Raw genomic sequence first — 24,935 nt, 5'->3', positions numbered from 1 at the left:
GACTAATATCCAGAACCTACAAGAAACTCAAATCAGTAAGAACAAACAATTCCATCAAAAAGTCAGCTAAGGACATGAATAGACAATTTTCAAAAGGAGATATACAAATGGCCAACAAACATATGAAAAAATGCTAATTATCAGGGAAATGCAAATCAAAACCACAATGAGATACCACCTTGCTCCTGTAAGAATGGCCATGATCAAAAAATCAAAAAATAATAGATGTTGTTGTGTATGTTACGAAAAGGGAACACTTTTACACCACTGGTAGGAATGTAAACTAGTACAACCACTATGGAAAACGGTGTGGAGATTCCTTAAAAAAACTAAGAGTAGAACTACCACTTACTCTAGCAATCTCAATACTGGGTATCTACCCAGAGGAAAATAAGTCATTATATGAATAAGATACTTGCACACCCATGTTTATAGCAGAACAATTCGCAATTGCAAAAATACGGAATCAGCCAAAATGCCCATCAATCAATGACTGGATAAAGAAATTGTGGTATATATACATACCATGGAATACTACTCAGCCATAAAAAGGAATGAAATGTTGGCATTTATAGAAACCTGGATGGAATTGGAGACCATTATTCTAAGTGAAGTAACTCAGGAATGGAAAACCGAACACCATATGTTCTCACTCATATGTGGGAGCTAAGCTATGATGTTGCAAAGGCATAAGAATGATACAATGGACTTTCAGGATTCAGGGGAAAGGGTGGGAGGGGGTGAGGGATAAAAGATTACACACTGGGTACAGTGTACACTGCTAGGGTGATGGGTGCACCAAAATCTCAGAAATCACCAGTAAAGAACTTATTCATGTAACCAAACAACACTTATTCCTCCAAAACCTATTGAAAATTAAAAAAAAAAAAAAAAACACCTGAGAGATTACATGAACTTTTAAAAAATCTGTAAACAGATACAAATTTAAAAAATAAAATTATTACAGTTAAAAGAAAAATCATATAGAAGCTAATTCACAAATAAAAGTATTTTGCATAAAGATAAACTGTGGTTAGAAAAGTGATGACAACAGTACTCTTTTACATAACTAGGCTAATGAGATATAAACTAACCTACCCAGCATCCAGCCCGGAGCCTGAACGCAACCAATCAGCAATTCATTAATTTACCATGTTCCTACATTTATATACAGATATTTGTACAAAGCAATGGAAAAATTCTAAAGGAAACAGCATTTATTTTCACTTTCCTTGCAGGAAAATATCAAATACAAAAGGATGGTGTTGAGAAATTACACAAAACGTATTAGACTTAATCAGTGGTCTTCAAAATAGGTAACCCTCTTCAAATGGGAGTATCTTAAAAGTTTCAAGGAATAGATAGTTTTAGAAGCACAGATAGTTTTAAGACCTAGGTAGTTTAAAGGAATTGATTTCTGGGTGCTAAATTTGCTAATGAACTCCTTCCCTAAAACGGTGAGGGTAGAAATTTCCACTTCAAAGAAAATAATCAAGGATTTAAGATTTCTGATTTATAATGAGAAGTTTGTTCAGGTATTTATTAAAAATTGATGATGATGGATATGAAATAGTTAAATATCCTACTGAATATATTAGAAAGAGCCATAAGTTTTATTCTTAAACATCAATATTCACAATCTCCTCAAGATACTGTGAAAATACATTTTGCAATTAAAAAGTTGTTGCTGTCAACATAAAATGTGCAAAGGATTAGATATTTCTTGACACTCTCAGGGAGATATTAAGCAACAAAGTTTGAAAGCCACCATACCAAATCATGTCAAAGTTTCATTAACCTCTAAAGTCTAATGCCAAGCTTCTAAATAAGGACCTACTCTACATGTGTTAAGTCCTGGGCTGTCTGAAGTGACAGATAAGCTAAACTAATTCAAGAGCCCTTTGTAGAAATGGTGAGATTTGAGCAGGGTTTTAGGATTGGATAGCAGGGATCTTGAAGAACTTGAGAAAAGATAAATAAGCCTGAGTGGGGAGGTAAGGGCCAGTAAGCATGTAGTTGTTGGCCGTAGAGGGAGAGTAATGTGCCCAGGTGGAGAAGGGAAATGGTTCTCAGGTCGCAAGACACTTGAGTTCAGGTTTAGGTTTTACTACTTTTTGGCTGAGTCACTTTGAAGAAGTCTTAAGTTTATTTTGAAGGTCAAATGAGAGGAAAGACAGGAAGGAAAGTGTTTTCTAAATTGTAAAGTTATAGCCAGGAGTGGTGGCTCATGCTTGTAATCCCAGCACTTTGGGAGGCTGAGGTGGGTGGATCATTTCTGGCCAGGAGTTTGAGGCCAGCCTGGCCAACATGGGGAAACCCCGTCTCTACGAAAAATACAAAAATTACCCAGTCATGGTGGCCTACACCCGTAATCCTGGCTACTCAGGAGGCTAAGGCAGGAGGTTGCAGTGAACCAAGGCCACGCCACTGCACTCCAATCTGGGTGACAGAGACAGACTCTGTCTCAAAAAATAAAATAAAATAAATAAATAAATTGCAAAGTTATAGCACGTATTAGTCATTAAGCCCTTTCCAACTGGGAGCCACTGGACAGCAGCAGTTTGCATAATGGTCAAAAGCATGAGCTCATGAGCTCTGGAACAACAGACTAGATGGAAACAAAAACTCCTTTGCCAAAGGTATCATCCTTGCCAGGTTAACTAAATCTCTCTACGCCCCACCAGCTTTATGCATAAAATGGAGATAAGAGGGATCCACTTTACAGGGTATCATGAGGATGAAGTGAGTTAATGAATGTAAAGAGCTAAAAAAAATAGTGCTCAAAATAGTTGCATTACTGTGGTTGTTGGTGGTATTGTTTAAATTTAAATTTTATTACTCTGATTCTCAAATTGAGATAAAGAGATTATCACTAAGTATTTGTTGAATGAGGTCTTTCAGAAAACAGTTATAGGAGGGGCAGCTAAGTCTACTGAAGGGCTTCCATAATAAAAGTCACTAACATGGCCCTCAGTTTTACAGCAAGAGTATGTGACAATGGTCCAGTGAAGTTCACTGCTGTCATAAATAACAAAGTAACATGCATCTTTTTCTCTTGCTTAAAGGCCAAAAAAGCAAAGGGGTCTATTCCATTTTGTTCTACAAGAATATTTTGTGATGTATTCAGTTGGACCACATTTGTTCCTTAAGAGGACACAATTTATTGGAAATAATTTTGCCATATGGTGCCACATGACACTTTGACCTTACTGAAAGGAGTTCTGACACTGAAGAACCAAAAGAGCTTATTTTAAAGCACCCTTACCTATTATTAACATACCAAGCACAGAACCAAAGACAGTAGAATGACACAGCCCTTTGAATTTTGATTGTTATAGTCTATAGTCATTTAAAAACTGTTACTGGAATTTTTTTAAATTACAGGGGTAATTCATAATTCATCATGTATGCTCTTTTTCATAAACACATGTATTATTTATATGTATTATTACATATGCAAATTTATTAATATGCACATTAATTTAACAAATATGTTTGAGCATTTATTTATTGAAAGGAGAATGAATATATTTTCTTTTCAAAAGAAATGATTGGTGTTCCACCCCACCCCTGACTTTTCAAACCACATTCAGAACAAATTGCATCGTTTTCCAGAAATTATTTTAAAAGCTTTAACTTGAATCTAGCTTTCATAAATTCTGGCTAAAATCTTGACTAACAGTGCAAAAATACAAAGGTCAGAAATGTGTTATTTTAAGAAAAGCATTTAAAAGACGATGTTTTAACTTTTAAAAAGGAGTTCAGGTTACTGTAACTAATGGGAAATGTGCCAGATTGTACTGCTTTCTAACTTCATGCAAGCAATCTAAATGAGCTAAAACTCAGGATATATTCAATATTATGAGATTTTTGCTGACAAATAATATGTACTAAGAAGCAACAGATCAGCATTAGAAATTTTAAAACTTACAAGTATGTCTGGCCAGCGAGTAGTTGGATCCACCACTAGTCAATCCGAATCCCTCAGGAATTTGGCTAGAGCTTCGAGGTCTGGTCAATAGTTTAGGAGGTTCAATTTCAGCACCAAATTCAGCTCCTATTACGCCAAGTAAAACAATAGCAGTAGCTTGCTTCCGTCTTTCCTCATAAGATGTAGAAATTTTTTTCATTTGTGGGACACTTGATAAGCAACCTGAAAACCAAAACATAGAATCTCAATTTAAAACAAATCAATACAAAAAAAAAAAAAGATATACGATTAGAAAAACATTCGAGACTGCACATTCAGGAAAGAATAGTATTTTCAGCCAATGGCACTAGGACAAAAATGGTTACTCGCATGCAAAAGAATGAATTTAGACAGACCCCTATCTCTAACCTTCCAAAAAAAAAAAAAAAACCCTGAAAATTGATCATAGTCCTACATATAAAAGCTAAAACAAAAAAACTGTAAGAAGGCAACATAGATGTATATGTTTGTAATTTTGGGTTATATAATGATTTCTTAGATATGAGACCAAAAGCATGAGTAATTTTTTAAAATTTTTACATAGGATTTCATCAATACTAAAAACTTTTGTGCTTGAAAAGACAGAATCGAGAAAGGATAAAGACAACCCACAGATTCGAGAAACTACTGTCAAATCATCTATCTAATAAAAATTATTTCCAGAATATACAAAAACTCTTATGGCTCAATAAGAAGAAAAATCTGAATAGATATTTTTCCAAAGTTACATGAATGATCAATATGCACATGAAAAGATGCTGAACATCATTAATCATTAGGAAAATGCAAAGCAAAACCACAATGAGATACTACTTCACATTCACTAGAATGGCTGCAATAAAAAAGACCATTACAGTGCTGTTGAGGACGCACAGAAATGGAAAGCCTCATGCTTTGTTGTTGAGCACGATAAAAATGGCATAACTACTTTGGAAACAGTTTGGCAGTTCCTCAACAGGTTAGACATAGAGTTACCATGTGGCCCAGCAATTCCACTCCAACGTATCTCCCAAACAGAAATGACACACATGTACACACAAAGACTTGTACATGGATGCTCACAGCAGCATTATTCAAAATAGCCTTGGAAACAACTCACATGCCCATCAACTGAAGAATAAAGAAAATGCATTAGGTTGGTGCCAAAGTAATCGCACTATTTGCCATTACGTTCAGTGGCAAAAACAACAATTACTTTTGTACCAACTAAAGTATATCCATACAAAATTAGATTACTCAGCAATAAAAAACAAATGAAGTACTGATACATGCCTCATGAATGATGCTGAAAACATTATGCTAAGGGGAAGAAGTTGTCACAAAAGACCATATATTGTATGATTCCATTTATATGAAATGTTCAGAATAGGCAAATCCATAGAGACAGAAAGCAGATTAGTGGTTGGCTGGAGTGGGGGTAAAATGGTTAACAATGGCTAATTAGTACTAGTTTTAGGGAGTAACGAAAGTGTTCTAAAATTAGATTGAGGTAATATCTGCACAACCCCAAATATGCTAAGAATCACTGAATTCAACATTTTAAAAGGATGAATTTTACAGAACATAAGTCTTATTTCAATACATTTGTTTTTTTAGAAAGATTGCTCATTTAGTAATTTATTAATTTGCCCATTAACTTCACAAATATTTATTGGGCATCTACTTTGGATCAGAAAATTACTAGCATGAAAATAAACAGTTCAGTTTTCTAAGAATCTCACAAGTGCATGAAAAAAAGAGAGTACATTGGATTTAAGACTCAATGGGTAAGTTTTCCAGGCAATAAGAGGGATGGGCCACACGTGGAGAAGAAGGACGATTATTTCATCCAATATGGCCCAGAATGCAAAACAGCAATCAGATATTTGAAGAAATACTTGTTACTGCAGCAAAGCTCAGCATAGTTTTATATTCAGAAGAAAGATTAGAAGGATACCCAAAAATAATTAAAACAATTTTATATATTTATTAGAATATCAATAAAAAGGGAATAATAGGAATTATCTAATACATAATATTACTTCTTAAAATTTCCTTTCTTAACCTCACTCTTGCTACGTTTTTTAAGACTTATACAGTTCTGCCCTTTTTTAGTTCTACTCTATTCTAAAGATAGTCCACCATTATTTTTTGCTTGATATTTATTATGCAATATTATAAGCATCCACAGAATTAGTAGAAAATATATAAAGAAATCATGACGAACATGTATACAACTAATGAACTTTATAAAATACTGATGTTTTTCCAAAGGTTTCCAATTTTTATAAAGTAACTAACTAACCTGGGTATTATCAAAGCCCACCATGGACTGTGTCTTCACCTCACTGCCTTGCCCTCCTGCCCTAAAGGCCACCACAATTCTGACTTTGTCAAATTTTATATCTATTATATAATTATATCAATGTTACCTAAAATAAATTAATCTATTTTCTGGCCTTGAACTATGCTTCCATATCTGGGGTAAACCCTGGATAAACAAACGTATGCATGGATAAGCAGTGACAGATTGATGACACCAACAGATAAACACACCAACAGACAGATCCTGAACTAAATTTGCTAATAGGCTTTTTTTATATCCATGCCCATAAGTGAGATTGGTTTATAATTCTCTTTTCATATTCTACACTTAGTATCAACATAATACAAGCCTCAAAAAATCAGTTAAGTAACGTTCACTCTCTCAGTCCCTGAGGTTCCCCTTCCATCATTCCTTGAAACCAGTTGAAGGATTCTTGAAGTTTCATGAAAGTTCTCCTCTGAAACTATTAAGAGTCTGCATCTCAAGACACTCCCTGTCTGGAGTCAGAGGGTAGGATATGGTGGCAAAAGTAGCAGGATGAAGGAAGGAATATTTATTATGAATTCATATTATTTAATAGCTCCTTATTTAGTTTGACTTTCTTCTTCTTGAGTCATTTCTGGCAGATTATAATTTTAAAAGAATTATCTATTTCATCTACATTTTTAAATTTATTGGTATGAAATTATTTACAGTGTTCTCTATATGATTAAAAAAACTCAAGTACAGCAGCAGCTATGGGTCCTTTAAACATTGTGCATTTATACCTTCTCTAATATTATTTTTCATGCTTTTTTTAAAGTTTTGCTGGAAATACATGTTTTATCAGATTATTTTTGTTTTGGTTTTTATTTTTATTTTTGTATAGACTGAGTTTCACTATGTTTCCCAAGGTGGTCTCGTACTCCCGGCCTCAAGTGATCTTCCTGCCTTTGCCTCCCAAAGTGCAGGGATTACAGGCATGAACCACTGTGCCCAGCCTCAAATTAGTTTTAAAAAGTACTTTGGTTTTGATCTTTTGTATTATTGCTTTCTATCTTATTAATTTCTGCTCTTATTTTTATTATTTCTCCTTCTACTGTCTTTAGATTATCTCTTTCTTCTCTCTGTTTTGCTTCTAGTTTCTATGTTGAATAGCACTCACTTATTTTTACTATTTTACATTATGGTTAACATTGCCAGTCACATATTTAATACATGCATTTCCCTCTTCTTCTTTATCAATCCCTTTCTGAGTAGCAATGCACTCAGATCTTTTCGATGTCCTTTCAGGAACTGAGGAAGCCATAGCCAAGCTCCTGGCTTTAAACTTTATTCATGATGTATTTTAAGTCCTCTTTAGCTCATAGGAGCCAAAAGCCTGCTTCTGGAAAGCAGCTAATGGTTTCGGTCCAGATCATTACATTTCTATTTCATTACTGGTCCACAGAGATACCTTTTTTGAGCCTAGTTATGTCTCTTTGGTTTTCTCTTTGTATATTTTATCCATCATAGCATGTATTTGGCACAGAAGGATTAAAAAAGTGAACTCCTGGAGCCATCTTGATTGGAGGTCAGCTTTCTGCTCTTTCTAATATTAATCCACCCAATTTTTCTGGCCACTTTCAGTTCTTTGCACTATATGTTGATTAAATGAGTATAACAAAGGTCACTCAAAGCTCAGTATGCCAACCCGGAAATTAGCAGCAAGGCCCTCTGAATAGTTTTTGGTATTTAGTTTCATTTTATCTATTTATTGTACTTTGTCCTTCTGTATTACTGGAGGTAAGGCAAACTAAAGAGGTGCCAAACCACGAGAGCTAATGTAGGGCAAGCTGAAGACTTCTAACCTATAGCTAACCGAAAGCCATTGAATAGTTTTGTATAAGGTGGTGATGTTACATTCCTTCACTGTTGGATCATGGTAGTGGCAGTATGGTGGATGAATTGTGAGGTCAAACAAGACTGGTATCAACGAAAACCAAAAGAAGACTCACAATGATCAGGTGAAGAACAATAAGAACCAATGGTGGTGGCAGTTCATTCCATCCATTATTGAACTCAGTTATTCAACATGTAAGAATTGCAGGTCTTGTGTATGCCTGGCATTAGGCTACATAAAAATTAATACAGTTAAGAAAAGTAAAGCCCTGCCCTCATTGAACTTAAGGGCTACTAAACAGGCATTGGAAATGTGTAGGTTACAGAACCAATGAGAACTTTCTGGATCGAAAAAACGTTATGTTTAAGAACTTAAAGCATGAAGGAGTCTGTGGATTTCTATTTCAAGGACAGGTAAGTTGGCTGGAACTCTATAACCCTAGAGGAGAACTGCAGAAAATGAGGTAGGAGAGGCAGGCAAGGGTCAGATTATATATGATTCTGTAAGTCATATGCACATTCCAATTTGTATCCCATAAACAGTGGGAAGGTATGCAAGATGGGTTTTAAACTACAGAACAGCTTAATTAGATTTAGGGTTTCAAAAATCTACTGTAAGCATAGTATAAAGAATATTAGAAGCGGGGTGATCACTTGGGGGTACTGCAGAAATCAAGATGAGAGATTACAGTGGATTTGGTTCTGTGATGTTAAACAGAAGACACAGGAAGTGGAGAGCTTTACAATACACGGTGAGGTCTGAGAAGATGGAAATATGGCAGAAAATTTTGAGATGACATAGCCTAAGTTCTTTTAAAAAATACTGATTAAAACAAAACAGAACAAAACAGAACAAAACAACCCTGGCAACAAAAGTAGATACAGCCTTTCCAGAAGCTGACTTTAAAAAACTTCTGGAGGACATGACTTTATAGTATACACTTTAAATTCCATTGTTTAGCTGTGCTGAAAGGCACAAAAAAATCTGGATGTTGGCAAGAAGACCTAGTTGAGTCTAAGAAATGGAAATTATAGGATATTATAAAGAATCTAATAATTGAAAGTGAGAAAGTGGCATTAAAGTATATAAGGGAAAAAGGTGAGTTGGTTATCTAGAAAACTAAGATGGTAACACCGGAGTATTATTTACTTGGATTCCTAAAATATTTGGTGCAATTATGAGTATAAAAAAGATTTCTTGTTGTTGCTGTTATGGTTTCTTAGCTTCTGCACATCATACTTTATTTTTTCTTTAAGTTAGTTCTGGATGTTTGCCATTCACTTTTAGGTAGTGTATAGAAAGAAAAAATCAAAAAGGAGCCCACAGATAATAGATTTATCTTTAAAACTATTCTGATTGCTCATGTAAAAGTTTAGTTATGACCCATTTTCTTAATTTGGTGGATTTTGTATAGGATATTTCTGATCACATGCAGGTTGATTAATAATGATGCTCCTCCAATGTTACAAATTATTTTGTCATGATAAATCATATTTTGTGAATTATATTTCTTATAAAAAATATTTTAAATTAATATTTAAAATATCTTCTAGTCTGATACCAAAGTATGCATTTCTCTCTCTTCATGGAAATTTTCTAGCTTTTTAAAGACAGAGAGGAAATGCCAGTAAAAAAGTATTAGCAGGTGTATGCTATTACAGATTCAAAGTATGACACCAATCTGTGATAGCTATGGTAACTAAAGGGAAGAAACCACCTAAATGCATCACCATACTAAGAAGAAAAAAAATCAATAATCATTGCCTTCTGTGTTTAGAAGGACCTTAATTCTAGAAAAAGTGATATTTAACATTTTGATAATCTGTATCTCAGGATATGCATTTAAAACCAATTTTGTTTATGTATAAGAACAGGCACAAGGAGGAAAAGCTCTGTGGCACTGCATCTAGATTCATGTACTACATATTTTACTCTTTACATAGCATTCTTGAAACAGGAAGCAAACCCAGCTCCCCTCCCCCATGTCTCAGCAAGAGCATGCTCCATAACAATAGTTCAAAGGAAAGCTCTATTCTGCAGTTGCACTGATTGTTCTGTCAGCTGACCTCTGCAGAAGGGAATTGCTAACCGCTGCCTTGCTCCTTAGCTGACAAATGAATGATCGCAGCTCCATCTATTTTCACTATGGCTGCCTCTAGCCCAGGTGCTCAGACAGAGAGCCTGGTGTGACATCTTAGATCAAGATGAATTGGCACAAACTCCTGATCCAAGATTGTTTTATACCATTTAATTTAGTTTCTTCCCCTGCTTGGATGAGCACAGCTCTGGTTATGGATTTCTATTCTAATGTACTGAAGCAGGCCCTGAAAGAAGCCAATGAAGCAGCTGCTGGAGCAAGGGACTGCAGGGATACTGATCAATAGGCAAGGCATTGACCCCAGCCGTTCAGCCTCTGCAACGGCCACTGCTTGAAGCGGGAGGGGGCACAGAAGCACACATGGGCTGCTTCCAGTAGGAAATGAAACAACAGGGGCATTTGGTGAGCTCCGCCTCCATCCCTGGTCCCCCACCTTCTTTATGTTCCTTTTGTTTAATTGCCTCAATTTTGTCTTAACTCCCACTCCAGGGGAAGGAATTAAGACTTTAGGGAAGTTTTAACAGTGTACTTTGAAACAGTCATTTGTAAATTTTATCCCTAAGCTAATAGAAAGAATCGTAACAGGTGCCCTCTGCTAAGTGTCCAAAATATGAAATCTTAATTAGCTGTCAAATACATCACTTGGTGTAGTTTAAAGGTTGGCATGTCCATAGGCTCATAAGAACACCATCCAACTGGCAATTAACACTACTGATGCTGAAATTCTACAGTATGTAATTTTTGTCAGCATTCAGATCTAAAAAGATGATAGCCCTTCATTAACAAGGAAAGAGGCAAAAAAGAACAAGCAGAGGAGTCCCTAAAGGAGACACTGACTGATTAGTGATTCTGTAAGGTAGAGATGCCCATCCCTGCTACTGTTCTAAAAATAATACGGCAATTTCTCACTCCTACAATTTTTCAAATTTGGAAATATCTTTAAATTATTGGCTTGCCTGTACTTTCTGTTAATAGAAGAAATGTGTAATTAGTTGCAATGTTTTCCTACAAATAAAATGACAACCAAATGGAAGATTTTGAGATATTAAAAATAAAATAATTCCGTACAAGTAAACCTTTCTACAGTTTCATTTGTCTCATGAAAATTTGGTATTTTTTTCACAGAGACATGCCTCCATTTAATCATGCTAAGGGGTGACATAGAGATCCATTTTCTTGACAGGACAGTTGATCACCCTATCACAGTAAGAAAATTAATACCTTCAACTAGCTCTGTGTGGAAAACAGAAGCTACATGCGATGGTAAAGGACATTAATGTTCTACATTTTAAGTTGCAAACAGAATACATGTTCTGTGTGAAAATGATATGCAGTCTCATTATTGGGTTACTTATAACAAAATATGAGGCTTTAATTTTGATTAAAACAACCATTTACTTCACACAGTGTTTTTCAAAAGTACATAATTGTCTTCAGATTTAGCATAATTGACTCTAGATTTACACAAACAGGAGTAAACACTTTACTTACAGCTTAACTAGAATACAGGTAAAATATTTGAGAAGTGTAAGCTATTTAAAGGGCTATGAGGTATTGATTACTTCATTTAAAAAGCAGTCAGAGAGTGCGACCAAGAGGTCAAGATAAATTTAACAGTTTGAAGCACTTTACTAAATAACTCTAAAGATCATGTTAATTGGCTTTGTGCAGTGCTAGGGCAAAATTAATTTTATCCTAGCTAACAATAAAAGGATTAAAAGACATATTAAGTTCTTGGGTTTTAACTGGAATAGGAATCAATGGATTTGAATTAAGGCTAAAGGCGGTTTTATGAGAGATGGACTACTAGCAGATACTTTATATGTGCTATTAGCCATACATTGATGGGGCTCTATTATTGCATTAGGTATTAAAACCTTAGATAAGTAGATACCACCAATTTACTACTCTGAGAATACACTTTCAGAACTGTGCTTTGACCTGAAAATACTGTTCTCAAACATTCAATTCTTTATTTAGAAATGAGTGTCATAATACTTGTTCCAGCTGACTTAACATACATATAAGTACATTTCTACTAAAAATCAAAATAATGTAGTTGAATTCAGTCAGAACTCCCTTCAAGATAACTATGTTGAAAACATAAACTATAAAATAAACATATCATTAGGATTTTTTTTAACCCAACACATTATATTAAGATTTGTGTTAACATAATAATTTTATGCCAGAAATTTGTGGCACAAGATGGAGTCCAAATGACATTCACATTGATATAAATATTTTCTAAATTTGGTATAAACTGCAATATACCCTAAAACACCTTTGAAAGCTCAGAAATGTCTATTTGTTCATAATAAATAAAAATACACAATAAAAGTGTTTCTTTACTTTTAAATATTTAATAATATGTTTGAGAATCATATGTATAGAAAGATAATTTGGTTTCACTATTTGCAGCCTGGCAAATTGAAAAATACAATTTGCATTTAATAAGACATAGTTTTAAAAATAGATAACCGTGACTTTGTAAGACTTTACATAAATGACTAGAAAAACAGTGAGTTGCAAGATCTCACAGCAGAAAACTCAATGGTAATATGTAGTGACTAAAATAATTTGGATTAAGCTAGAAAATACTTTCTATTATGGTTCTTTACAGCCTTGTTTCATTTGCAATAAAGTGTATTTGCTAATATTAGATTTTGATTAATTATTAAAGACCAAGAGCAAACTTAGCAAAGTGAACTTTGTTAATTTAATACTGACATTCTGGAGTACCAGCGAACTTTCAGAATTAAGACACGATTTACTATGCACAATGTCTGCATATAGTTAGAATAAATAGTCTGAGCACACCATTCAAAGCCCTACAGCTGTTAGTCAATAAAGCTACAAAATAATTCTTTCTATTCTAAGACCAGTAAAATATTCTTCCAAAATTTTCATTTTAATTTATTTCTCTTTTCTCAGTCCCAAGGATATTTTAAATGTGATATGGCATTATCAGCACACCCTGACTATAAAAAGCATATATAAAATTGCATACTGTACTGAGTTTAAAGCGATACATGATAGTGAAAGGTAGCCAATCAAAATATATTTCAAACTAGATCTTCGAAAGTGAGTTACATTCAAATTGTCTTTAGATGTACTTTAATCAGAATAACTTAACCTTTCTCCTGACTACTATCCAAATTGAGGTTGGGCATGGTGGCTCACACTTGTAATTCCAGCACTTTGGAAGCTGAGGCAGGAGGATTGCTTGAGCCCAGGAGTTCAAGGCCAAACTGGGCAACAGAGTAAGATCCCATCTCTAAATTAATTAATTAATTAATTAACCTGGCTGCCTAATGGAATGTTAACAATTTTTAAGATCTATCTTTTTAATTATCATTGTATGCTGGTAATCAAATGTTAATTCTATATTTACATATACATACATTACATGTACATAATTATGCATGCACACATAAGTATACAGCATTCTTAGTGAAGGTACCAAGACATGATACCTAAGCAAGCTAGAAGTACACTTTTGAGATTTTTTTAAAACATGTTTTAGAATCATAATGAGAAAAATGTTGGCCCTCAGTGGAGTTTTCACAGTGCAAATAAATTGTTTCCTATATGTATGGCTCAAACATTTTCCATACCTACTTGCTATTCTTAGGGTTGCTAAAGGAGGGATAAAGTACAATGCCATAAAAATGTCAAATTTTCTCAGATATATAACAATAGTCTTTCCAAAAAGCTTGCTAACAATAGGAAAAAAATCTTAAAAACAAACAAAAATCTTTTAATATTCATTTTTAAAACAACTTGGCTTTAAAAGAATTTAAAATGCTACAGAAGTCATCCAATGTACCCCAAGTCTTTGAAGTCAAATACTTCAAAGCTAAATTTATTAAATGAGAACACACAAAGACATAGATTGGTGATAATCCAGGTTGGGACAAAGGACTCAAGATCTCGCTGTCCTGGTGGTGAATCCAGGTTTCACAGGCTCATGTGGAGGATGAATGTTATGTTGTGGACCCAAACCATTCTAAATGTATGTAATTAAGTTATTTTCCTAAACCAAATGTGCTTATATGAAATTACATATTATTTTCATTTGTTGGCATAACTTAGAGCTCTGCAATTTCTACAAAATATGTCAAATAAATTTTAGTGATACAAAAAAATAAAACTGTACATGGTTGTATGGCTAACACATAAATTTCAACCTGTGCACCTAAAGTCAATAAGATAAAGTTTAAGTTTTCTGTGTCTTCTTCTTTGCCTCCTATGAAGAAAATGAACTGATTAAAAATGGCTGTCATAGGGCACTTCAACGTTTACTTTCAAATTTTCACATTATGATCAAAGCTAGTGTGTGTACAACTAATCCTGTGTTAGCGGCATAAGAATTTCCCCCACTGTATTAGACACATATTTTAGTTGCTCTGTGACACATCTGCCAATGTTTTCCTCACATCTACTGACAGAACATATGGAATTTGCTCCCCAAATCTAAGAGGCTTTTGCTGCTGTTGCTTCTGTGTTACTTCCCCCCTCACTTGAAAACTGAAGTAAACAAACATGCTATTAATTTGTATGTATGCACGATAGCCCCCTGCTGGAACACAATAGTTTCTGCAAATGCATATTTCTTTCTGTAGCTGCTGATTAAGCCATTCTGAAATAATGCCTCTTGTATACACATGTATTATGTGTGTGTACATTTGACAAAATAGACAAAGCTATTTTCCATTAAATCAGATAAATGCAAAATATATAACCACTCTAAAATGATTCTCATTTTCAAAGAAATAATATAATCACTTCTCTGAAGGTGTGTCAATTATTTTGATAATCATAAATCTTAAGCTTTGAGGGCAATTCACATGTTTTTTGAGTAATTCATGAAACAATTTCTTATTTCTCACAAAGATCCTGTTCTATACCTATTTTCCCACCATCTGCATCATCTTAGATTTCCCTTTATTCTCTTCCTGAATAACAAGTTACTTTTTTTCTTTGCCTTTACTATTAGGGCAAACATTCTCAGTTTGAAAGGAAATTGAGATTTTAGTAATCCCAAGTATCTAAGACGGCTAAGTAATCAGAAGTCTTACAGGTAAAAACTGTCTCCAAAAATGTCCCACTTTTGCTTTAGTTGACCTTTCAAAGGTGAATCTGATACACAAGGCAAATTTTAGAAACTACAAATTGTAACACTGAGACCATTATTCACATTTCCATGAGAAAAGGAATATTTCAGAAACACAGTGGTTAGTGGCTTGTAAAATTATACAAATCTGAAAACACAGCAAATTATTCTCAGATATTTTCTCATAGTTACTACTTAGAAAAAGAAACTCTGGCAATGAGATTTACTTATAAAAATAGTGGAGTAGACATGGTACGTTTCTGTAAAAGATCAAAAAGAACACATGAGACAACAGTTGGTGAACTGATAGAATACCTCCTATGAAGATTTTATATCTGTGTACTACAGCACAGTAAGAAATAAACAAACCTAATGTCATTTTTATTTATAAAATGACAAATCATTTACTGGATTCACTTTAAAAATATTTTCACCTGGGTAATTATCAATTCAGTGATATAAAACTGAGATGAAAAAGGCCTTGCTCTACTTCTGAGCCATTAACAAGTACATCTGTTCATTTATAAGGGTATCTGTAGTATTTAGTATTTAAAATTATATCGCAATAATGAAACAATGACATGTGACTAAAAGTGACCATTTTTTAAATGTTCATTTGGAATAAATTAGAACCTCTAAAGGATCTCTAGCTTTGAAAAATGATCACCTTATTTTATGTTTTTTCTTCTGCTTTCTTTACTGTAAGTGAGATGTCAAGTAGAAATAAAGGAGCATAGTTAGGGGCAACATAGTATCTTGGAAATTAATGCCTATACCTTTGTGGTAACTGCAGATCTTGAAAAAACTGTGGCGGTAAAGCCCAGAGCAAAGTTTGACAGTAAAGACTTTAATTACCCAGTCCACAGGTAGCAGCCATACATTAGATTGTATCTTTTTATTCAACCATCCTATGAGTTATTGGAACTTGATAAACACTAACATATTGAACAACTTTTTAAGAAGCAAAGAAATTTAAAGAAGAGATATAAAAAATTTAAAGAAAAAATAAAATAAGAGAAAGAAATAAAGACATGTAAAGGCAAAATAAAATAGGTCAAAAACAATTTAGAATGTTAGTTCACTAATCACATTAACAAATGATCAAGAAAGCAAATCCTTAAAGAAGAAAAAAATAAGCAAAAGCAAGCTAAGCATTTATGCTAAAAGTTTAAAAGCCACGGACAAATTAAATCATAGCCTCAGGCTATTAAGTATACATTCATTATTAGTCCACAATTTTTTTAAAAAGTCATCTACCAAGGCCAAGGAAATATGCATATTGGTAAGTGGCTTATGCCAATTTTTCCAGAGATTTCTAAGTAGCTTCAGAGAGCTGGAAGAAATAGAAAGCCTGAATTGCTATTAGATAGCTACACACAATTTTCATTTCTGATCTTGTTACATGTTTTGGGTTTTCATTATTTCTAAGCTGCATGTAGAGAAATGTATTATGTGGCCATAAAATTATTTCAGATGATTTTAAAACTATTTTACATTTCCTCATTTTATGAGGGAGATAAGCAGTCTGTCAAATTAATTCTAGTTGTTATTTGGCAAATTTTTTTCACAGACCTTTTTCTATATATGTAATTTCTTTTACTATATACCTTTTTAAATGAGCATAAGAGACATTCAAATGTACTAATATTCTTTCCTGTAACTACCTTATAGGATTTTCTATTATCTAATTAATTTCACTTAGAATTTGGCTCTGAGTTGCCTCTCTCGCAAATATCAAACTGGAACAGCTTTAAGTTCTTGAATATTTTGCACAATTATTCCAATGTTTAACTTAGCACGTATGCCTAGAGATACTGAATATCTAACTCATTCACGTTTTACAACTATGCATTTGGAAACGCTACTACTCCTGAAATAAACAGTAAGGGAGAAGTTTAATGTTTGCCTAGATAGGTATATAGTCAGATACTCAGGTTTATAAGATGCCATGTCATTTTTCCAAAACTAATTTTAAAACAATCCGTTTCTGCTACATGATACAACGTAATCATTTCCTCAAAATTCTCCCTATCTCCCTCCCAGTGATTTGAATCATTAAGTTGCTCTGGAATTGTGAAGAGATGGCTTTCTAATCTCTTAATTAGTCTTTTATTAAGATAGAGATAACAGCATATATAAACACCTAGAAAATACATATATGTATCGATGTTGGGTAAGCATACATCCTCAAGATGGCTATTATTGTACTTAAACTTCTGAGATTTAAAAAAATTTTTTTATGCTGGGTGTGGTGGCTCATGCCTGTAATCCCAGCACTTTGGGAGGCCAAGGCAGGCAGATGGCTTGAGTTCAGGAGTTCGAGACCAGCCTAGGCAACATGGTGAAACCGCATATCAACTAAAAATACAAAAGAAATTTAAAAAAATGGCCAGGTGCGGTGGTTAGCGCCTGTAGCCCCAGCTACTCAGGAGGCTGAGATGGGAGAATCGCTTGAACCCAGGGGGTGGAGGTTGCAGTGAGCTGACATTGTGCCACTGCACTCTAGCCTGGAAAACAGTGTGAGACCCTGCCTCAAAAAAGAAAAGAAAGAAAGAAAGAGAGGGAGAGAGGGAGAGAGAGGGAGAGAGACGGAGACAGAGAGAGAGAGAGAGAGAGAGAGAGAAAGAAAGACAGAGACAGAAAGAAAGAAAGAAAGAAAGAAAGAAAGTAAGTTGATGCATAATAGATGTACATGATTTCAGGGTATATTTGAGAATTTAATACAATCATATAATTTGTAAAGATCAAATGAGTATAACTGAGATATTCATCACCTTAAATATTTGTTTTTTCTTTATGCTAGAAATGCTCAAATTATTCTTTTAGTTATTCCAAAATATACAATAAGCTCCGAGACTTTCTGGCAGGACAAAAAAAGGAACATAAGTCAAGAGGAGATAAACTTTACTGAGAACTCCTACCACCACTGCCATAAAATCACCAGTGTCAGTATCACGAATATTGCCATATAAGGGCTCAACACAGACAAAAGCAATCTAAAGCAAGAATTTAATATGTGCTTATCATTTCTCTGAAACATAATTTCTCTTATTAGCAAAAGAAAAAATAATTTATCTAATACTTAATCCAATGTTTTTGATTTCTAAAAAACACTCAATAAGAAATAGTATTTACTCATAGAAAAAAAAATCTTTCAAAATATGTTAAAGATAAAAAGTTCCTCCATTTTAAAAACATCCACAAAAACCTGAAGTCCATCTTGTACTTAAGGTGATTCATACACCTACTAATACTGTATTTGTTATAATGACATAATTATATGCCTACTACAATCACTTTCCAGATTCTTAAAAACAAAACAAAACAGAAAAATCATTAAGATTTAAAAAAACAAAAAACATATAGGAAGCTGAGTGTGTAAAGCATCTCTTAGGTCCAAGATAAGATGACTGGGTGAATTTTAAAATGTTAGAGAAAAAAGGAGATCATAGAGCTGCTCTTTTAATCAGACTAACAGATATTTTATAGATAAGGAAAGTTAAGTAGGTGAGTTCTTCACGTCACAAGGTGAAGGGCACAAACAGAGTGGGTATTCCTGGCAACATCATTCCAGATGGATCACCAGGATCTTCACTGGCCTATAATTTCAGTGTTTATTGCATAGACATTTGATGCCTATTCCAACATGAATCTCTATTTTGTATCTTCAAATCTTGTATAGTTTTAAATGTTTCTTTAAAATAATAAGCAAAATTTATAATTAGAAAAAAGTCTTAAAAAGAGTTTTGGACCATGGTATCTAACATGATATATATTCAGTACAGAGCTATCTAAAAAATGTAGAAATACCAGAAGAGATACTCTATCAAGCATACGAACTACATTAAATCGTTTTTGTATGAAAGATACATATGAAATACTGAAACATACCAAAAACAAAGTACTGAGCATAAATGCATTACGATACAGAAACCAAATACTTAAATGATTTAACAGAATAAAATCAGCATGCCTTCCACAGAAACATCAACCATTTCCACAGAAGAAAAATTTCTCCAAATACAATATATGGTCAATAACACTAGTTCAAAATATGAATTAAATATTAATTTCTCTACATAAACCTTCCTGTAAGTTGTCTACTATAAACACGCATGTACAAATATTTTCAAAAGTCACATACTGCACCTCAGAATACTGCAAATAAATTCATAATCATTTCTGAAGTTTACTGTGTAATATCAAACAATAGCTAAGAATCAACATAAGGGTTAAGACAATCATTTTCTACTGCATACTGGTGCTATTCTAAGCCGATAGTGTGTTTAAATCCACACCAATGAAATCAATACAGCACTGTTCTATTCAAGGTGAGACCAAATAAACCTGTCTGAAGCTTTGAGAAATAGGCTTTGCAGTATACTTTGAGTGCTAAATGCCTTTCAGTCCAGAGATCTGTCATTAAATAGTCATTAGCCATCATTCACTCTTCCTAAAAAGCTTAACATCTAAACTTGTTCAGCATCCACTAAAGCATTAGTATAGACTACCAAGTAAGTACTCATTAGCACTTAGAGATGTTTCAACCACTCTGTTTAACCATGCATCACTTTTTCAAAAAAGACTGCAAAATATTAATACATATTTACCGCGGGATTAGAGTGCAATGGATACAAATGATTAGTAAAAAGGATATCAATGTAATGATTGGTCTTGTTTGGATAACACGGCATAACCTCACAGAGCTACAATCAACTCTTTCTTGGTTAATCTATCAAAATAAAACCCAATGTCTCTTCCCATTGAATATCATATATTATTCAGTACCACATATACGTCAAATGAAATTAAGTTAATAATGATAGAGAATTCATCAGGAGGCAATCTTGGCTTTGATCCTGAATGTATTTTAAAATAATGCTTCCTTTATCAATGCTATTCATATCTCAATTTCAATATATGATCATCTCAATTGCTAAATATCTACTATAATGGACCCTGCACTATTTTAGATATCATGAAGTAGAGAGACAAAATTAAGATATATTTATCTTCTATTGCCTGAGAGGTTAAATACATAACACAGAATGATCTTTATTTAGTAATGTTATTAGATCAAATGTACAAAGTTGATGGTCAAGGTAATTTTCTCTGTACTGGTATAAGTTAATTTTTGTATGCTATTATACTAATCCTCTCCATTTCAAGTTAACGTTAATGAAAATGTCATTCTGGCAAGACATTAATTTGTTCTTCATTTTTTAAAAGTTCAAATAAAAATAAATGGCCAGATACTTATGATCTCATTTACAGTTTTATAACTTATCACTTTCAATTCATTTCATACAGATTTCAAGCTAAGTGAGATTCATGAGATTATATAAACTTTTCATTTAACCAGATGATATTTGATATTTTCCCAGAAGTATTTAGGTAACTAAAAAGAAAAAAAAAAGTATGATTTTAGCTATTAGGTATTTTAAATACACATTGTATAAATCTAAACTGTTAACATTTAGAAATGTTCTAGTATTCTAATTATCATAAGTCCATTTGATCTGTGGCTTTTTCTTTTTTCTCTCAAGAGCACAACATAAAATTGCAATTGTGAAGATATGAGCAAGTAAAATATTACTTGGATAGTTTGGTAAATGTAGCATCACAATATTATATTTCAATTTATAGAACATTTTAAGCCTCAGAAATTAAAGACGGTAGTATTATGTAAAACCGAAACTCATCACAGATCATTTAAATTGTCAGGTTGTCTTTTACATGTAGTATTTAGATTTTTAGAACTCTTTCAATACATTTTGAGATATAAAATGGCCATTCACTTTCACTTGTTACAGTACATCAATAAGTACATTGAGCTGATCACACAGCTAACTAAAAACAAAGTACCAGTTTAGTCATTATAAAAAGGGCAAACTTGTTTGGGAAAATTCAAGAAAAATAGAAAAGCTGAAAGTCATCTATTAATACTTGTATAATATGCAGATAACAAAAGAAAAGGTTAATATCCAAAGTTAGCAAGAATAACGTAAATATAATTTAGTTACTTTGCTAGAAAAACCCTGAATCTCAAAATTTTGTACTTTTGCAATAAATAAAAATATGAAGTTTACAAGTATAATAATTTGCCAGGAAATGTAATACTTTTTCAAAAATATATAATTTATAATAATTTATAAAATTAGTACCACCGAACCTGACTATGTTCTCCCCTTCTTGTAGAGGTATACTCCTTCAAAACCTCAGGAAATTCTCATTTCTTCATCTATAAAACAGTGCTGGCAAAGTGTTTTTATCCCTCTCAAATTCTGCACCAAGAATCTCATATTGCTAATCTCTTACTGACTACAGAATCAATATTTATAACACCTTTCCTAAATTTTAAGAAATGTTTTGCTTCTTTATTATTACAATCATTTAATTTAAAACAAAATTGATTTATTATCCCTACAGTTAAATGTAGCCTTATTTTTAAAGGTAAAATTAAGAAAAGGGATTTTATTTGCCCTCTCTAACACTACAATTGTTTTGTATATACTAAACAACTATGTTATGAAAAAGAAACAAAATGTTGTTTTCAAATAATTCATGCCTTTAAAGATATGTTAGATTAACTGTTAATACAAAAACATGATCAATAAAAGCAATTCATTCTTGACTCTCAAATCTCACTGGGTATAGGTGAAACTTCAATAAAACCGGTACTCTTCTGGATTTTACATTTTGAAGCATGATTACTATTTTATTGAAAAGTATATAGGAGTAACACACTATTCTAAATTATAGTCATTTTGAAACTAAGTTGCAACTTATCCTGATTCTTTATGAACAGACTAGGTTTTTATTGGAAATCAATTGGAAGGCAGGTAAAATTAGATAGCCATGGTTACCAGAATATCAATAAGAGATATAGCAACATCCAATTCCAAGTCTTATGCTAAAATAAAAAGTAAAAGATACTAAAATAAATTTACATCTTCTGCATGCAAATGTTTAAGATGCAGACTATATTTTCAATGCCATTATACGTAACCTGAAAAACATGATAATAAAAAAATTTTCATCATTGCTACTTCATTATCAAAATTATTATCAAGACAGGGTTTTATTTTGTATTTTTCATTTGCAGGTTCTAAAAACTAAAACAACTATACTGAAATGTAAGGATATAAAACAGGTAATTTAAACTTTATCACATTTCAAATATTTCTTTAATATAGGTAATGTTATGCAAATAAGAAAAATATTTTAAAATGTAGTGAGTATGCTATGTTGAATTTAAGAGTTGACTGTATAAAATTCAGATAAATAAAAAACACAAGGGAGATTTTATCACAAACTTTTAAATACTATTCATATACCATTAATTCGAAAAGCTATAATTACAACATAAACATTACTTATAATGTAAATATCTTCAAAATGCATTATATGATGAGTTTACATTTGTAAGTTATTAAATCAATATCAGATCAAAATCTTCACATTAAAAAATAAAGCATGCAGACTTCCAAGATATATAACATAATAGTGGATGACAGTAAAGTACTTCTAAAAATTATTTTAGCTTTGCTTCTGAATTTTTCTTTGTTAATTTGTATTTACATGCAAATTTTCATCTACTAGGTATACTTAGGCTTATTTGGAAAAAGGCATAACTGAAATTTTATAGAATATATTTACATATATTAATAATCCATCTCATTTACCCCTTAAACATCAATTTATAGAAAGAAATGCACCTATCCATGGGTACAATAATCACTGAAAATTTTCTGTGTGTAAAAGTACTGAAAAAGTCCAACGGTCTAATTTTTATTGGAATGTAATAGTTACATTACACTCAAAGCTATTAAGCATGCATTCCTTAACTTAATTAAGTGTTCAAAATGACGAGATTTAATTTTCATAGGAGTAGAGACCAATCAATATCATGATACTTATTTTTCTTAAACTATTTCTCAAAACCCCTAAACCTTAACATGATGTTCACTCCTAAAGTGACAAATACAGAAAATCGGTAGGTTCTTGAAATATGCTACCAACAATCCTGTTCAGAAATGAAAGGCCAATACTATATTAAAGAAAAAAAAAAATGAAGCCGCAAATAAGTAACAGAATTATAGCAGGCTCTACAGTATTGTAGAAGTTCAATACTCGACTGCTCTGCTGCTGGAACAACTCCAGAGAGAGTTAACCTGGTGTGATAAAAGACTTGACAAAGCAATTCTGACTGTGCAGCAATGCTAAGTTGTGGACTAATACAAGAACAGGAGGCCCAATCGCTGTCTTTCACCATGCACAATTTACACATGGCTTTATCAATAGCCTTAGTGCTGAATACAGAACACACTCTATTTGGCTTTCAGTCAATTAAGCTTTAAGCTGTCAGCAAACAAGACTTTTAAGTTAATTTTGAATCACCACGAATCAAGTTGAAGGTTGTGAAAGGGCGGCTCACATGCCGGCATGAAAAAAGGCAGTTTAATTGCCTCTGAATAGCTATTATATGCTGCAATTGGCCTATTGAATCTTAGATGATGTATTTATTTATCAAAGTGCAACCATCAATGATTAGAAAAAGAATGAATAATATAAACTGTACTTTCGCTGTTTCACAAAATTTATGTCTTTTACAAAAGTATTTAAAAATTCATATTTTTAAAGCAGATTTTTAATGTAAAACATTTGTGAAATAGCAAAACAAAGTAGTCAACATAGAAATAGAACAATTGTATTTCTAGAAAAACAAAGATATGTTTTTTGAAAGATACACTTTTTACTATATATTTTCATGTATTATTTGATACAAACCAATGGTTTAGAACACATGTACTCCTTTATAAATATTTATATTATAAATGTTCATGAAATAAAGAGAAGCAGAAAAAGAATGATAAAATTGAGCTAATCAGATTTTAAGACATCTTAACATTCCTTAGATTAACTGCATCATTAATTGTGTGAAGAAAAAGAACACCAAATACATCATTTTAATAAAGTTTTTAACTAAGATTAAGGATTTCTCAAGAAAACAGCATAATCAAATTAAAAGGATTATTATATTCCTAAACTGCATGATACCTATTTTCAAGAAAGACTGTGGTTGGTCACAATCCTAATCAGTTTTTTCCTGAAATTATTTTTTTTCAATTGCATGTGATCTGGTTTATTATTAGAGGGTTACTCATGAATGCTGGATGCATATATTGATTTTTTTATTAGAAGAGAGCACTGAAGCATTAGGTCAGTTGGGGGGAGGGAATACTCAGATTTTGTAAACAGATGTAAACATAGATCAAATTTAAGGATGGTAAAACTAAACCATTTTGCTTTAGCCGGGATGAGCTATGGTTCTTTTTTCACATTTTTACAAGTCAGTCTTTCCAGAGGAAATGTATTGAAGCATGCATTCACGATTACATAGGGAAATCATATGGAGATTAATGGCTATAAAGTATTAATGGTTATAAGAATTTAGATAGAATACGGGTTAATTTTAGTGTTCCCTCAAGAACAGTCACATATTCTTGGAAGCATGGGCCCATCATTCTGTGCTTCCAGTCAGCAGAGGCGATGGGCTTGGGAATCAGTACTACTACCATTCCA

General features: G+C 32.7%; 1 protein-coding gene across 5 annotated transcripts in view; it reads right to left on the bottom strand.

The window, feature by feature from the left end:
- Positions 1–24,935, bottom strand: part of WDR7 (WD repeat domain 7) — a 405,254-nt gene that overhangs the window by 147,022 nt on the left and 233,297 nt on the right. For all 5 annotated transcript variants that reach the window (XM_009192785.4, XM_009192787.4, XM_003914404.3 and 2 more), the window contains one exon: positions 3,932–4,153. In XM_009192785.4, the coding sequence (XP_009191049.1) occupies positions 3,932–4,153 (222 nt within the window). The remainder of the gene's footprint in view (positions 1–3,931; positions 4,154–24,935) is intronic.

Source organism: Papio anubis, chromosome 19, assembly GCF_008728515.1.
Source record: "Papio anubis isolate 15944 chromosome 19, Panubis1.0, whole genome shotgun sequence".
NCBI lineage: Eukaryota > Metazoa > Chordata > Mammalia > Primates > Cercopithecidae > Papio > Papio anubis.
The sequence above is the reverse complement of the archived record's forward strand: the minus strand, read 5'-3'. Positions and strand labels throughout refer to the sequence as shown.